This window comes from Diceros bicornis, chromosome 23, assembly GCF_020826845.1.
Source record: "Diceros bicornis minor isolate mBicDic1 chromosome 23, mDicBic1.mat.cur, whole genome shotgun sequence".
NCBI classification, from domain to species: domain Eukaryota; kingdom Metazoa; phylum Chordata; class Mammalia; order Perissodactyla; family Rhinocerotidae; genus Diceros; species Diceros bicornis.
In genome coordinates, this window is record NC_080762.1 from 42,369,688 (window position 1) to 42,387,788 (window position 18,101).

Below are 18,101 nucleotides of genomic sequence, written 5' to 3' on the forward strand. Positions count from 1 at the left end.
AGGAGTTCTCTTAAGTGGTCTTACCCAGTAACCTTGTCTTCTTATGAGGCTTATGATATCCTGTGACAGCACCTACTCATTAGCAGTGGAGAAAGGGCCCAAAGATCTTGTGATTGTGCTTTTACATACATCTCCACTCTTAGACAGTGGGCCCCTAGAAAAGAAGATCTTAGATCATGGATACCTTTTTTTTTTTTCCTCTAGTGCCATTCACATAGTGGAGGCCAAAAGAAAGATTTTTAATGCATTTATAAAATCAAAAGTTGAACTAAGTTATCTGTAAAGTCCCCTAGAAGCTATAGCTCTGTGGTTAATTGTTCTGGCATGTGTTTCCTTTAGGTGTGTCTTGTGATGGAATATGCTGAAGGGGGCTCTTTATATAATGGTGAGTGTCATTAGATCTGTCTTTAGTAGAGTAAAATAATTGAAAAGCTTTTAATATAAACTGTAAGTTACTTAATGTTCTTCACAGTTTACCCTCAGAGTCCCAAAAGGAGGTAATTTAAAAAAGAAATCTATTCAAGATTAAAGATGAAAAGATAAGATGCTACAATATTAGTATAGGAAATTTAGAAGTCTATCAATCTTTTCAATTGATGATACTTCTCATAATTTTAAAAGCATTTAAGTAAAGTAAAATTTGCTTTTTAAATAGATTTTAAAATATCTTCAGGGCCGGCCCCGTGGCTTAGCGGTTAAGTGCGTGCGCTCCGCTGCTGGCAGTCCGGGTTCGGATCCCGGGCGTGCACCGACGCACCGCTTCTCCGGCCATGCTGAGGCCGCGTCCCACATACAGTAACTAGAAGGATGTGCAACTATGACATACAGCTATCTACTGGGGCTTTGGGGGGAAAAAATAAATAAAAAAAATTATTAAAAAAAAAAAAATCGGGGCCGGCCCGGTGGCGCAAGCGGTTGAGTGCGCGCGCTCCGCTGCGGCGGCCCGGGGTTCGCTGGTTCGGATCCCGGGCGCGCACCGACGCACTGCTTGGTAAGCCATGCTGTGGCGGCGTCCCATATAAAGTGGAGGAAGATAGGCACAGATGTTAGCCCAGGGCCGTCTTCCTCAGCAAAAAAAGAGGAGGATTGGCGGATGTTAGCTCAGGGCTGATCTCCTCACAAAAAAAAAAAAAAAAAATCTTCATACTTTTTTTCCTTTTAACCTCTCTTAGCTTTGAGTCTCCTCATTTTAAAACTCTTTAACCATACTTCCATGTCATTCTGCTTTATTTTGCTTTATTTTCAAAAAGCAAAATAGTGAAAACTCACTTCATAGAACATTTTAATTATAACAGTGAAAGAAAACTGTGTATCATCTAGATACCTTTATAGAAAAGAGCTAACTCTTGTGCTCTAAGAAACGCCAGCATATATAAATGTATTGTCTCTTGTACCATTTATGTAAAATAAATTGTTGCATTTTATTTTATTTTATGTATTTTTTGCTGAGGAAGATTCGCCCTGAGCTAACATTTGTTGCCAATCTTCCTCATTTTTTTTTTTTCTTGGCTTGAGGAAGATTAGCCCTGAGCTAACATCTGTGCCAGTCTTCCTCTGTTTTGTATGTGGGTTGCCGCCACAGCATGGCTGACAAGTGGTATAGGTCTGTCACCGAAATCTGAACCTGTGAATTCAGGCGCTGAAGCAGAGCGTGCCAAACTTAATCACTATGCCACGGGACCAACCGTGCATTTTATTTTTTAAATTAACATTATTCTATATAAATTTTTACTTATATTTACTGCCTAGGTGTTCATCATTGTTAATGGACATCTAATACTCCATTGTTTTATTTGGGTGAACTGTTTCTAGTTTTTAGCTATTATAGAAAGCATAATTGTAAACATCTTAATACATATTATTTTGATTCCTTCTGTACTATTTCTCTGTGTCTCTTATAGTAGTGTGCCATCATATTGCTTATAATTTATATTATTGTATGAAACACTGTATCAATATGAAAAAGTTGGTAATGTGTATTATTTTTACTTGAATGTATGTATAACATTTAACAGAAGTACTATTAAATGTTAGGTACTTATGTAGTAGTTATCCATTTGAAATTATTAGATATTTCCATCTTTTTTTTAGAAAAGAATAAAAGCAGGACTGATGGAAGCATGTGTAGAAAAATACCCAGTCATGTGTGCTGATTGTGCTTGTGTTCACCTTGTGTCTTTTGTTATATGCAATAAAGTTCTTTTTAGTTTGTGCCTTTCTTTTGCAGTGCTGCATGGTGCTGAACCATTGCCATATTACACTGCTGCCCACGCCATGAGTTGGTGTTTACAGTGTTCCCAAGGAGTGGCCTATCTTCACAGCATGCAGCCCAAAGCTCTAATTCACAGGGACCTGAAACCACCAAAGTAAGTTCTAGTAATGTGGAGGCTCTCTCTTGGCACCCCCAACCCACTCCCTGATTCAAACTGATTGTTACACGTGAATTTCTCTTTTCTCTTTCCTTTTGGCTTGCTCAAGAGTGTTTATTTTTAACTCACCTTCATCACTTAGTCATTTATCTAAGCTTGCATTTTAGAAGGTTGTCTTTAGTGGGATTTTTATTTTGGTCTAATTTTTATTAGACCAGAATTTTATCCTACTTTAGATTAGCATACTTCTAGAATCTGTTAGCCTATAAATCTTATTTCACGCATGCAGTGTATATTGTTGCCCCTAGACAGTTAGTTCCATGAGAGCAGAGACAAGTCTGTCTTGTTCCCTGCTGGATCCCTAACAACTAGCATAGTGTCCACACATAGCAGACATTCTACAGAAATTTACAGAGTGATTATTATTTGCCCTTTCAGAGGAAGGCAAAAGGGCGTGTCTGGCATCTGAGTAGAAATTGAAAATATTCTGCATTTCTCCATATTGAGGATCCTGGGACTTGGAAAGAACTTCAAAATTCTCTAAATAAGTACTTTAAAAGGCTAAAACTTTTGGGGTTTTTTGTCTATATAGGTACTGAGTTTAAGAAAACATACATGTGGTGTTTATTGTCCCCTTTTCTCTCTAATTTTTTTCTTCTTTATTTACTTGTGACAGAGTAAAAAAGTCCCCACATGCCCTTTCCCCAACACCCCCGGCCACCATATCTGTCCTCGGATAAGAGGTTTCCCTTAGGAAATCAGTCTCAAGTATTCCATTCCCTTGATACTGGTTTAAAGCATTAAAGTGTCCCTTCTGGGTATAACTTGTCACTCTCATGTCTAATCAGATACACTCTGCATAGGTTCCAACTCTAGGACTCACCAGTGTACTTTATTTCTACTCCCAGCCTTAAACAGATTTCTCTTTCCCCAAGTCCCTGGTCAAATGATATTTAAGCCTCAGATTCATGACACTTTTATTTTTTTTAACCTGACTCCTGAGGCTGTTGTCTTAGCTACCTATCTTGGCTAGTGAAGAAGAAATCACTTAGCCTTTTTTCCTGGTTATGGAGATTGAGTCCTCCTGTTTCCCCCTGTATTAACACAGAGCTGAATTATCAAAGCAAACTCATGAATAATATCATAGCTCTTATCCAGCAACAAATTGACTAATGATTCAAAGGGTACAGGCAAGCATCAGGCACAAAGTGTTCTTTTCCTGCAAGAGCCAGAAACCATTAGCTGTAACTCCCAAAAGTGTCCTTTTTCTTCTGCATTAGGGTGTGTTTTGACTTGGGAATAACTGACTAGTTATTAAACAATATACATGAAAATACTCACAAAAGGAGCTCATTTCAATTTTCTATTCCATAATTACGCAGCTTAACTGATTACCTCTACTCTCCATCTAACCATACCCCATAAATCCATAAATTTTAGGTTTATTTAACCAACCTATTTAGATAGATCAGATATGGCGTACTAAAATCATTTGTAGTTAGGGACTCTCCTTTTGCTGATAAATACCGTTACTATATTTACAAGAGGTCTGATCTAGGTCATCCATTCCTCTTGGGCATCCTTACGGTTAGACTCACCTGTAGTATTGCAAGTCGTCTTTGGGGCACTCAGTATACAAATTGGGCTTTAGAATGAGAATTGATTTTTCAGAATGTACTGGGGAAAAGAAAATTCTTTGGAATGGCTATGCTTTCATATAGAATTGTATATACAAGCACACAGGCTGTATTTTATTGTTACTGGAAAACCTATGGATTCTGTGGTCAGGAAGAGTTCCTCAGAATGGCGTATAAAGAAGGCACCTGATGATTTGGTTGGGTGTTTTATACAGTATCAACTGGTGCTTGTGCCCCTGTTCTGTTTATCATTTGCAAGTTTGTTCACATGTCCTTCAATAATAAAAATGTGGTTTTGGTCCTAACTTTGTGAAAGTAAGCCTACAAAGATAATTTAAGTTCATATTTCAGTGAGCCTTGCATGTCATGCATAGGGCTGGTGAACTATTAAAGTCTTATGAGTAAAAAAGTACTAATTGTAATAGTTATAATATATGATATTCAGAAAAATTACTGTAATATCTTGATTGTAACCAGGATGAAACAAGGAAACCAGTTACAGAGTTCTCATCTTTGGTAAAGAGTAGTAAGAGCTTGAACAAGAACAGTGAAACGGGGGGAAAATGTTTTTGTTGAAGTGCATATAAAGGTAAATTGCGTTTAGCTTTCTTTCTGCTTTCTGTTATCATAGAAGTATTTGTGCATTATGAGATGTGACATAGTAGTTTGTCTGGCTTATGTTAGTCATGTTTGAGTAAAAGAAAACTAATTTTCTAAATAATCTCTCCAGTTAGAATTTTAGTACAAAATTACATACAAAGAATTTATAAAACTTATAATTATAGTGAATCCCCATATACTGCTGTTGAATATTACTGCAGTAGAGTGTGATGATGCAAAGTATACTACCCATCTTTATTTCTGGCTGTCATTAAAAGGAAAACCTAAGTAAGAGTATGCTACTTGGTGATTATACTTGGGTGAGTCCAAGGAACATAGGAAAGTCAGAATCTTAAGTTCAGGAACCTAGGAAAGTCAGAATCTTAAGTTCAGAAAATTTTCTGGAAATCTTTCATTAGGTCATTTTAACCATAATAGAGTTGTACTTCTCCCCTATACACATACTCTAAACATAAAAATAGTTTGGGGATTGAATGTTTTTAGAAGTATCTTCAAAATAAGGACATTTAAAATAAGGACCATTTTTTCCTTCTTATATATAGGTTTATTTTCCTTAATTGTATGTTGTTATTTTTAAAATAATACATGTTTATGATTTAAAAGCAAATTCAAATATTATAGAAAAATATAAAGTAAGTCTTTCCTGTCTCCCATTTCCACTCCTCTAAGGTAACCACTGGTATTTTTTTTAAGTGGATTATATTATACATAATGTTGCTTTTTTCTCTTACATGGACATCTTTTCATATCAGTATATACAGATATTTACCTCTTTATTTTTTTATTTATTTTTGTGTGTGTGAGGAAGATTAGCTCTGAGCTAACATCCGATGCCAATCCTCCTCTTTTTTGCTGAGGAAGATTGGCCCTGGGCTAACATCCGTGCCCATCTTCCTCTACTTTATATGGGACGCTGCCACAGCATGGCTTGACAAGTGGTGCATCGGTACACGCCCGAGATCCGAACCTGCGACCCCTGGGCCACAGAAGTGGAGCGCACACACTTAACCACTATGCCACCAGGCTGGCCCCCACCTCTTTATTTTTAATGGATAAATAATATTCCTTATTGCCTCTTAAATATAGTGAGTACTTAAAATAGATACTATTCTTGGCCTTATGAGGAATCTTTGACTTGGAAGACTTGATTTATAGAGCTGTTTTTAGAAAATACAATGCTACTGAATCATTTGACATTTTGAGATTCTGTAAAGTTTTTAATGCTCTAAATTCGTGCTTCTCAAACTTCTTATCCCCTAGAACAGAGTTATGATGTAATATAACCTCAGTAGGTCTGAGAGTAGGCACATCTTAAGGAAAGTTGCATATGAATTTTGTATTCTATTTCATATATTACGCTATTTGTTTTAAAGTCAGTGTTAAGATGTTAAAAATACTTAAATTGCATAAAAATAATGGTCTAGGGAAGTGTGCTAGCTTTAACCTGGGGCTCTGTAGGCTCCCTGCCACTTATCCCAGCATACACTGACACACTGGCAAGGTTTCATACCCTACTTTGAAAAGCACATAAAGTTTAAGCCATGGTATTTAAATTCTAACATCCTCTGTGTGCTCATAGGGATTGAATAGAAATATGACTTTGATTCTTATGCTCACATGATAAGAATTTTGACACTCTAGCAATGTGGCAAAGCAGATAAACTGAAAAACCATCCTACAGCAAACACGCAGAGATGTTGCATATTACAGCAACATCCTTTTACATGCATAGGTGATCTTATAAGAAAATAAAAGAAATCGTCAGGGCAAAAGATGGAGAGAAGTGGACCCTGAGTGGGAAGCAAGCTTGGAAGCCAAGGGCTCTACTGTGAGCCTCAGCCAGTATCAAGAATGTAGAGCCCCAGGTTTTAAATGGCCCCTGTGTAACTGGAGACAGGTTCTTTGTTCTGCCCCAGGTGACGTGGCAGAACTGAGACCTCTGCATAAATTCAGTATCCTTGGAGGGAACAACTTAAATAAAAGTGGGCTAGAAAAAAAACTCAGTTTTCTGACTAGGCAAACTTTTATGTCTTAACTGAGGGTCTCCCCTCGTGCTACTGTGAGTTTGAATTTGCCTTCCCTACACAATCAAGAAAACCCTAAGACAGGTTAAAAGTGCTTTGGGGTTGATAGTGTCTCAGGACATCTAAGAGTGAGTGAAACCCCATTTTAAAGTCATATACTTTCAATCCAAGCCTTTAGGATTATTGCAGATTAAGTTTGATCAGATATGAAGCCACAGTGAAAATTACCACACCCATAACCATGCAAGTTACCATGAGTACAAGTCAGCAGAAATAACACAAAGCAGAATTAAGCCCTCAAATATTAAGACTCCAAACATTTGAAATTATCAGATATGGAGTATAAAACATATATGTTTAAATTATTTACAGAACTAAAAGAAGAAATTAAAATGTGCAAAGAATGAAAACTATCAAAAACGACCAAAATAACCAAATAAAACATTTAGAAATGATTAAAATTTTTAAATAGCAAATACAAGGTAGCTGACAAGAGAATTAGTGAGCTGTAAGGTATATCTTGCGTAGGGGCCTTTTAGGTAATGATATAGGGAGTGATTTACCTTTTTGAATGTATAATTAGCTTCTTTTTAATAATAATCTACTAAAAAATATCTTTTACTTTCATGGTTCTTTTTACACTTTCAAAATACTTTATAGATTTCAGTTTTTATAGGAGTAACAAGTTACATTGGGATATGAAAACCTAAGACTATGAGTATCGGTTTCTTTTTTTTTTGGTGAGGAAGATCACCCTGAGCTAACATCTGATGCCAACCCTCCTCTTTCTTTTTTTTCTTTTTTTTTTTTTTTTTTGCTGAGGAAGATTGGCCCTGGGCTAATATCTGTGCCCATCTTCCTCTACTTTATATGGGATGCCACCACAGCATGGCTTGACAAGCGGTGCCTCGGTGCACGCCCAGGATCTGAACCTGCGAACCCCAGGCCTCCAAAGCGGAGTGTGCACGCTTAACCGCCGTGCCACCAGGCCAGCCCCTGAGTATCAGTTTCTTAAGGGAATCTTAATAGCTGGGTATATTAGTTGTTTTAACACTAGCTGCTCTTGCCGATGAGGCTTGTCACAATAGAATTTATTTCTCACTCGTGAAATCCAAAACAAGTGTTCCTGTTTGGCAGATAACCTTCCATATCATCATTCAAGGACCTGGTTAGGCTCCCACCATCTTGTACTTTTGCCATCCTCCAGGACTTTGGGGACCTCTGCATTCAGCCAGCAGATAAAGAAAGAGAATGGAGATCATGTATGAGAGGTTTTTTGAGCCAGACCTAGAAGTGACCCATGTCCCTTCTACCCACATACCACTGGCCACAACTCAATCTTAGCCATATCTACCCGCAGGAGAGGTTGGGAAATGTCCTGTATGCTCCAGAAGAAGGGATGGGTTTGGTGAGAAGCTGGCCAGTCTCAGCCACTTCTGCCTTTTGGTCACCCAAGATCTTTACTACTCCTACCACAGGTAGAACCACTCACTGCCCTTTGCCAGTTAAACATCCCCAAAGCTCTTTTAGTCACCATCCAGCTCACAGTCCAGAATCTCGGGATGATGTACAGTCCTCTCCAACTGGTCTGGATATGGTTCCTCATAGTCTGGAACAAATGAATTTAAAAAACAAGTTATTTGTGCCTTCTCCTGCCCCCTCCCAACACACACACACACACACAAACACACACACAGTGGTTGAAGAGAGACAAGACAGTAAAAGTCTCCACTGGGAAAAGGGAAGAATGGGGGCATGCAGCAGTTACTGGTCTGTAGGGATAAAGTCCTCCATTGTCTGGTCCCTCTGCCCTGGAGTTGGGGGAGATTTCTTGATCAGACCCTGATTCTGCTCTTGTGGAGGAACTCCCTTATCTGTTGCTCATGACTCCTAGCTTCAACCGTTTGTAGGCTCTTCCTTGTCCATTTTCCAGAGCTATGTCAAAAGTGGGTGTGGGGCATATAGCCTCCTCAGAAGCTGTACAGCTTTCATAGCCTGCTTCCTGCTTATGGATATCAGGGGTCCTGAGGGTTGTTGTAAGACTCAAACAGTCAAAGGCTTTTTTATTCCAGACTTGGGGGGTTTTGGGCAATATAATTTCTTTAAAAGTAGGCTTTTGATCGCCCTTATTCCACTTAGTTCACTGTGCCTGTAACTACTACCAGAATTCTTTCTTAGACAAAATCTTGAACCTGGTTTATTTAATTCCTTGCCTCAATGCCTTTTCTCAGCTGAATGGAGGCAGCTTGAGACCATCAAGCTTAGGTGGGAAGTACTTTCTCTTAATTTTTTCTTTGCTGCAGTGCTGAATCTTAATTGCCCTTTGTCATTCTTATTTCCTGCTCTTTGGAGTCTAGAAGCAGTCAGCTTTTCCAGTCCTTTAAAGCCACAAATTATCAGAGGAGAGAAATTTTACCACGTGTTTTGCCACATCATTGCATGGATCTCTATCTTTCCAGCCTCTGATTGCAGTTTTCTTGCTGTCTACTGCTAAGCAAATACTAAATATACCAGATTTTTTTGTTACAGCAGCACCCACTTCAATGCCATTTTCTTATATTGGTTAGAGTGACACTATTGTAATAGATAAGCCCTGAAATCTCATGGCTGAACAAAGTACAAGTTTTTTCTTTTCACTTATGAAGTGAAAAGTGAATATTCCTGATTAGTGGGCAGTTTTTCACATGGTGGTTCAGGATGCCAGGCTCCCTCTCTTGTGTAGTTCAGAATCCTCTGCATTCGGTGGCATGTGGGGAAAGAAAAAGGAGTATATATTTGGGAGATTTTTATGGGCCGGGCTTGGAAGTGAAGTACATTGCTTCCACCTGCATTCCATTGGTTAAAATGGTCATATAGCCACATCTAACTGCTCAGAAGACTGGGAAATATAATCTTGTTGTATGCCCAGGAGGGAGAGGAAATGAGATCAGTCAACAGCTAGCCAGTCTTGCTACATTAGGCTAAACTAAAGACTCTTGTTACTGTTTGCCATAAGGTTAATAAGAACAAAGCAGGTTTGCAGACTTTTGGAGCATGATCCACAGTAAGAAATACTTTACAATCTAACATGTGTGCACACGTTAATGTGTATAGAACTGAAACAGAACTTTCATGAAACAATATTTAATCTTACTAGTTGTGATGTACTTTGGTATTTGCTATTCCATTTTATTTTTTTAAATGCTGTCATAGTCTGAATTGATTTTGTGATCTAGATTTTTATCATATAGATTTTATAACTAGGTTTCTGCCTGAAGCTTGAGAAACACTGTGATAGATAGATTAACTATATGGGGCAAGTAATTTATGAAGGTATAGATATCCATCCAGTCCTATTTCAGGACACCATAATATTGATCTACTAGAAGTTTTTTAAACCCTATGTTTTACTTTGGCCCAGAGAGAAGCATAGTCAGGAAAGATTATGGAGATGGAGATGGAGACATGAAAATGTGGGTCTAACAGTCCCCCTAAGAGAACTAGGTTATGGCCAGTTAAGTTTTGCCAGTATTCCTCTGTGAACTGTGAAGCTATTATACTGACCAGGTAACATTTCACAGAACTTGAATGGTGACATTTCACTTAGCCCTTTCTATTTCCACAAATGGCTCTTCTTTTATTGTAGAATCAAATATAGGTCTTATAACCTTTGATTTTTTTGTGTTAAACAGCTTGCTGCTGGTTGCAGGGGGGACAGTTTTAAAAATCTGTGATTTTGGTACAGCCTGTGACATTCAGACACACATGACCAATAACAAGGGGAGTGCTGCTTGGATGGCACCTGAAGTTTTTGAAGGTAAAATGACGAAAGCGTGAGTGATGTGATTGGTAATCTGCCTTATTATTCCATGTAAATCCAATATATGTTTATGGCTTTGCCCTGTTTCCATGATTTTTTTCTGCATAGTACATAATTATAAAGTATATACTAAAGTCTAAGGAGGTATTAAATAAATGTAGCCTTAGATCTTATATCTCATAGCAAGATTTAAGTTGTCTAGCACCTTCTGTGCAAGCTCAAGCTTCTGTACAGTTGATCTTCAATCTCAGATTCCGTAATTGCAAAATCACCTCTTTGTAACCCTAAAGTCAGTACTCATGGTGCTTTCATGGTTATTCTCAGGCATACACAGAGTGGGGAAAAATTTTGAGTCACCAAACACACACACATTCCAGCTGAGGTCGAACACAGCAATACTCTGCCTTCTTGTTTCAGCTCTCATACTGTGTCATTTTCACGATCTATTTAGTGCCACATTTTTTCGCTTTTTTGTGCTTTTTGTTGATTTCACTGTTTAAAATGCCCTCCAAGGGGCCGGCCCGGTGACGCAAGCGGTTAAGCGTGCACGCTTCGCTGCGGTGGCCGGGGTTCTCAGGTTCGGATCCCGAGTGTGCACTGACGCACCACTTGTCAAGCCATGCTGTGGTGGCGCCCCGTATAAAGTAGAGGAAGATGGGCACAGATGTTAGCCCACAGCCAATCTTCCTCAGCAAAAAAGAGGAGGATTGGCATCGGATGTTAGCTCAGGGCTGGTCTTCCTCACAAAAAATAATAAATAAATAAAATAAAATGGCCTCCAAGAATAGTATTGAAGTGTTTTCTAGTGTTTCTAAGTATAAGCCTGCTGTGAAGTGTTTTACAGAGAAAATACATGTGCTAACCAATCTTCATTCAGGTGTGGGTTATAGTACCATTAGCCATGAGTTCAATGTTGACAAGTCAACAACATATATTAAATAAGATGTTTTAAATAGAAACACACATAAAACAAGGGTATGTATTGATCAGTTGACAAAATGCTGTGAAGAGGCTTGCAGGAGCCTAACCCTGTTATTTCCCCTAGGAGCGGATGACTCAGTGTTCACTAATTCAGTGTTCCCAGCAACTTTATAGAGCAGAAATACCAGGAATAACAAGAATCAACTGTGCTTTTTTATTGGTTTCCTAGCAATTAAAAATCGACAGTCTAAAGTTTAAATGAGCCTGCCTTAGAAAGAACACAAGAAATTGGGAGAAATATGATACTAAGAACGACAAGTAAAGGATAAGCTTATGTTTACTTTCTTTTACGTCTCTCTATCTCACTCAAGTTCTAAAAGAGTGATTCATAAATTTCATACTAGCTTTCTGTATAAAAACATCAAGCTATCTATTAAATGAGAAAAGTTGAACTGAAGGTGTATGATTTGTATGTTACAAAGTATGAATGCACATAAAATTCAGATACGTTCAGTGACCAGATTCTGATTATGGCTTATTTCTTTTATTTTTGATGAATTTAAAGTTTTTTGTTTCTTTGTTTTTAGCCACCTGAGACAAAGAGGAATTTGCTATGCAACTGGTCACTGGAGTGGAGCTATTTTGCCATAAAATTCAATTAAAAAGTTAGTGGACAAGGAAGTGTTAAATTATACAAAATTAATAATACCTCCTGTTTTCAAATTCATATACAGAATACATATAATTGGCATTGTTTTGTAATTATTTATTTATTTAATATACGTTTCTGTCAGTTAAAGTAACGCAGTATTACTGTAGTAGGGAGAGCAAAAAGATTTGTTTATACAGAAGAATCCAGAAATAAAAGTTACTGTTAGTTGTTTAGAGCAACAAAGCTCAGATGATTAAGCTATGTAGATTTCTTTATTTCTGAAAGATGTCAGCACCTGTGGCCCAAATTAGATTGTGACGTCATTGTAACGCCTACAGTGCACGGCTAAGTGCGTGTGTGGTACACGTGTAAGTGCATGTGTAGCTATCGCTGCAATTGTTCATTCCTATAGTGGGTTGTTAAGAAAATCTTAACACTAAATTAGAAATTTCTTCTGCTTTGATAGTAGAGTGGTACTATCCGTTAAGAGAATTGGGGAATAAAATTTAAGATTAAAAAATTACAGACAGTAGTGTACAAATGTTTCATACTCTGCTCTTTAGAAAGTGTAGTCTAAATAAATAAAAGATAAGGGCTGTGCCTCTTGATGAAAAAGTGGAAAATGACCAGCTTTCTAAGGTGGATTTTTTAGCACATCGTTAATACTTAATTCATTAAAAAAATGTATTTATGGGGCCAGTCCGGTGGCCTAGCGGTTAAGTGCTCGTGCTCCGCTTTGGGGGCCAGGGGTTCACTGGTTCGGATCCTGGGCGTGGACCTACTCACTGCTCATCAAGCCCTGCTGAGGCGGCGTCCCACGTAGAGAGGAACTAGAAGGCCCTACAACTAGGATATACAACTATGTACTGGGACTTTGGAGAGAAAAAAGAAAAAGGAAGATTGGCAACAGATGTTAGCTCAGGGCCAGTCTTCCTCAAAAAAACAAAAAACACTAATTAAAATGCAAACTGAGCAATGTTTCTTCTTAAAAAAATGTATTTGTTACAAAGACTTAAGGTACTTCAGAAAGAGTAATTTCTCAGCTCTGCTTGTGGCATCCTCTTGTTTTTGTACACAATGCTCATTCTTAAAATTTATGAAAGCAGTTATTTCTGTAAGTCATGTGGAAAAAAGTCTTGAAATTATACTACCCTTTTTTCTAGGTAGCAATTACAGCGAAAAATGTGACGTCTTCAGCTGGGGTATTATCCTTTGGGAAGTGATAACACGTCGGAAACCCTTTGATGAGATTGGTGGCCCAGCTTTCCGTATCATGTGGGCTGTTCATAACGGTTCGTGAAAAGAAATTTTTTTTAATATATTTCCTATTTGGAAACTTGTTTCTTCCCCAAAGAAGACCATTTATCCCTAACATTAAAATGTACAATTCTTTGTTACCAGAATACTTTCCTACCATCAGTTTCCAATCCTCCCCCCATCCCATAATCAGGCAGGGCAGGGCTGGGCACACACCTAGCCTTGGCACAAGGCTGAGGAAGTCTGCTGGCTGTGCTGATTAGGGAAAGACCAGAGCCAACTACCTAGATTGGCTCTCTCCAGGGGATGGGGAAGCATCAGACTGGATTCTGTGGAGAAAATAAAATTTAAAAATGAAATAAATAGATAAAATCTCTCACGTGGTTAAGATAATTGAGGAGCTATAGCCTTTTTCTCCTGAGGAAGGAAGGGTCTCACTGAGGAGAGAAAGCAAAGAATGATGATAAGAGTTGTTACTTAAGCTATTCATAAAGGCAGAACACAAAGTGCTTCACATCCTCTTTCCTTCTGTCTTCTCATTCATCCTAATGAGCTGAGTACAATTATTGCCTCAGTTTACAGTTTTACAGATTAGGGAACTGAGACCTAGAGAGGTTAAATGACTTGCCCCAGCTCACAAGATTAGTAAGTGGTATTGCTGGGATTCAAATCCAGATCTTTGTGATTCCAGTGCCCATATTTTTAAGTTATATTGCCTTATGGACTCTGTCCTTGCATCCCTCCTGTTCCTTTTATGCCGCTAGTTATCATGTTTTTAACCACCCATGATGTTAGAATACATCTTTATTAATCAAGTTACTTTGCATTTGTTTTGGGAAAATAAACTTCATGAAGGGAAACTACTTAATCTTCCTAACTTTTAACATCACCCTCTGTTATTTAATTTCTATCACTTGATTATAATCATTCTGATTAATGACATTTTAATACACTATTCTATGAGTGATACAAACACTCATAACTATTTAGGTCATTCATAGACTTGTCCAACAGTACCATCATATGAGTAATCTTAAGTGTGTTGACCAGTTTCCTGTACTGCCTTTCATTTTACTACCTTTAATGTCATTGTGGAGAATGCTAGAACATTGACCAAGACAGTTTGTTTTCTTTTTCTGTCAGTTGTCAGTAAATAATTGAATGTCAGTGAAGTAAGGAATAAAAGAACTAACTTGTTAATTGATAAAATTACAAAGATTTCATTATATTTGAGGCCTTCTTTAAGTTAGAGACTTTACTAATAATATTACAGTCTTAGTAACTACACAAAAGTTGCCAGTTTTCAGCTTATGAAATGATTAATTCACAGCAGCCAAAAGTTCTGCCTCCCTCAAGAGAGTCATTTGGGAGATCAGTGAGTATAACACCATAGATGATGACTTTTTAGATATGGAAGATGATTCTTCAAACATATTTGAAATTTTTGCAATAAATCTAAGAATATAGTTCAGTAAGATTTACCTTAAGGCAGCGCTTTATTTTTCTTAATAAAACACATTAAGCCATTATTATTTGTTAAAAGAATGTTTATAACAAATGAAATATTATTAATTCTCAGTCTTTTACCATAATGCGTATAAAAATTTTAATTTAACTTTTCAAAAAGTATAGTTTTCTCTTTATGAAAATATAATGTTAACCTAAAGGACAAAAAAATGTACTTTTGTTACTCCAAAAAAAATCTTAAGTTACAAGATCTATAAAATAAATACTGCTTTGGAAATACATATAAAAAGCTTACACCATTCTCTGAGTAAATACATTCTTCCCCTCAACTCTAATTTTCACTTATAGGTACTCGACCGCCACTGATCAAAAATTTACCTAAGCCCATTGAGAGCCTGATGACTCGTTGTTGGTCTAAAGATCCTTCTCAGCGCCCTTCAATGGAGGAAATTGTGAAAATAATGACTCACTTGATGCGGGTATAATCCTTCTTTTGAGGGGCTTTGGGTTTAGGGGAATTTGATATATACTGAGTTTTAAAGGGGTTTTAAAGTAAAGGCACATTATTGCTATTTTCTGCTTTATACTTTTCTGTATTTTCCGAGTTAGAATGGGCATTCATTACTCATATCAAAGGAGGAAACATTATTTTGAAAATAAAAAAAATCTAGTTCTTTTTAATGAAAAGATGGCTAGACTAGGTTTCTGGATTTGCTTTTTCCTCCTGCTTAACTTAGTGGACAGATGTGTTTGTTTTTGGGCCTGGTGCCTCATCTGTAACTTGAGAGAAGCTGAATTAGATGATCTCTAAAGCCTTTCTAGGAGTTAGGTATTTTCTGACTCTAATAACTTGCTAAACTGAATATAAAATTTTTCTTTAGCACAGATCTTCATCAAACAGTCATTTATGCGGGGCAATAGAGAGGTTGCCTTCCCAGGCAAATTTATTTAAGAGATTCTTACCTTTTGATTTTTCATTGCTTATTTTCAGCTTTTCATTTGCCATTAAAAAGTTAAACTTCCTTCTAGGATTTATAGAATTTTTTAATTTAGAAGAACTCTTTTAAATGATTATCAAAATTTCCTAGTCTATAAATCAAACACTTAGAATTATTTGAATAATTTTAGGCCTCTAGTTTTTGGTGCACTAACAAAATCTATCAAGTGGTACCTTGACTTTAAAAAGTTCACGTCCTTATGAAAGTTCCTGAATTCTTCAGAACAATTTGTTCAGTGGAAGAATCTTTCAGTCTCCTTAAATATAGACTAAGTGATTTCCTAAATGGCCGAAAATTTAGTTTGTTCATTCTGCTGAAAATAATTTAGACAAACCAGCTTGAACTAACCTGATTAAAGCTTACCATCACATTTGGGTACCAACTATATATAGAATCCTGGGCCCTAAAGATATGTTATAAGAAAACAGTTTGGTCTCTGTAGTCAGATACCTTTCAACACTGGGATATGTAAATTGTTCAAATTGTAATTGTGCTTATATGTGCTTTGTCTAATTTGAGAAAAAAACTTTTCTTTTTTTCCCTAAATTCTAATTTTTATCCAGCAAATCTTTCCAATATTATGTCTTCAGTTCATAGAGGGACACCCATAATCTATCCTTGATATTTAAAATATTAGTTATAACAATTATGGCATACCAGTCTCAGTTGTCAAACTAAGAATCATTTCAACAACTTGGAAGTTTACATCACTGCTAGGAGAACATAATTATGTTTCATATAATTATGAGAAATGATATTATGGTATTTCGTATGTTTCTCTAGAGAAATATTTGCTGTTTTCTTCAAGACTATCTAGGCTCTGTGTAAAAGGGATGCTTAGGTAGATACATGGCATTGATCGCAGTTGAAATTCACAAGAGTAGCACATTATTGTTATCTTTGTAAAATAAAAAACTTAAGTATCTACAAATTCAGTATATGCCTTAGGGAAAATAAAGCAGGATCTTTGCTACATTGAAATCCTACAACAAGGAAGTAATTCAGATGTACTCTTCAAGTTAATTTTTACAGGATTTAATTTATATTAAAGAAATTTTAAACTCTGATTTACTTTTTTATATATAGTACTTTCCAGGAGCAGATGAGCCGTTACAATATCCTTGTCAATATTCAGATGAAGGACAGAGCAACTCTGCCACCAGTACAGGTAAATGGATAGATTGGAAAAGTAATAACCTAATTTTTTTGTGTCTCTATTCCTGTGAAATTATAATCAAGAAGCAATGAATGATGTCCCCATTTGCATTTTAATTTCTTCATTTCATATGATTGACTGCAATTTGAGTTTCCAGGTACAATATTCTTCGTGAAGGTGCCTAGATTAAAGAGTTACTGAAGACCTGCTTCCAAGTCTTAGAATTCTTGCATAGTTATATGTAAAAAGATTGGATATTGTATTGCTGTGAATGTCATTCTTTATTTGAAAAACAGTTTTTACACAGATACTGCTAGATCAAGTAGTATTAGAAATTATTGTAAATATGTATAACAACATATTTCTTTGTCCTGAATACCCTATGTTTTGGTCCTTGTAGAAGAGTCTACAGAGACTCTTAAGTAAGAAGCTGTGTTTTAATTCAAAGTTCCTCGGTTTTCTAAATATGAAGTCATAGTGAGGTTTGTAGTTTATGATCATCAAAGATAGTAAATATAATACTCTAACTTAGAAAATTGTACTTCTCCAAATATATGGCATTTTAAGCATTTCATTATTTATTTAATTAAAACTAAAAAGCATATGTGTATATGTACACGTGTATTTATCCATATATTTATCCTATACTTAAAATTTTATTTTTACTGATAAATATTTGTACTGGTCTATTTTCTCCACCTCAAAAATAATTATATTTATTTTAAGCTGGTTTACTATTTGGCTAGTTATTCCCAAATTCCAATTTTACTGAAAATCTTTTGAGTTGCTCTGAATTCTAAAATGAATACTCTAAAATGCCATTATTTGTTTCTACCACTACCCCTCTGCCCATGCCCATACTGTGACCTTCAGTCCTTTGATTCTTTCCACCTTTTCACTGACCCTCAGTCCTCTTAGATCCTTCCTTCCTTCCTCCCTCCACTTAATTCCAGGCAGTCATTATAATTCCTTTGGAAATAATCCTCAGCTTTCTAGCCCTTGTCTCAAGGTTGCAACCACAAGCCTGATTAAATCTGACACTCACCTTACTCCTTGCCTGTACCAGCGCAGCTAGATGTGACTGGAGATGACGCGTTTACCATCCTCAAATGCCTCTTTAGTGCTGCTGGACAGTTGCACTGTATTTTAATCTATCTCCTCTCTCCTAGATGACTTTATTTTATACTTTAGCTCCTCTCC

General features: G+C 36.7%; 1 protein-coding gene across 3 annotated transcripts in view; it reads left to right on the plus strand.

Moving 5' to 3' along the window:
• MAP3K7 (mitogen-activated protein kinase kinase kinase 7) overlaps nucleotides 1-18,101 on the plus strand; it is a 69,704-nt gene that overhangs the window by 15,296 nt on the left and 36,307 nt on the right. For all 3 annotated transcript variants that reach the window (XR_009223560.1, XR_009223559.1, XM_058566619.1), the window contains exons 4-9: nucleotides 340-385; nucleotides 2,228-2,366; nucleotides 10,323-10,447; nucleotides 13,187-13,315; nucleotides 15,096-15,226; nucleotides 16,832-16,913. Coding sequence is in view for 1 of the 3 variants with exons in the window: in XM_058566619.1 (XP_058422602.1) it covers nucleotides 340-385; nucleotides 2,228-2,366; nucleotides 10,323-10,447; nucleotides 13,187-13,315; nucleotides 15,096-15,226; nucleotides 16,832-16,913 (652 nt within the window). In the remaining 2 variants the exon portion in view is untranslated. The remainder of the gene's footprint in view (nucleotides 1-339; nucleotides 386-2,227; nucleotides 2,367-10,322; nucleotides 10,448-13,186; nucleotides 13,316-15,095; nucleotides 15,227-16,831; nucleotides 16,914-18,101) is intronic.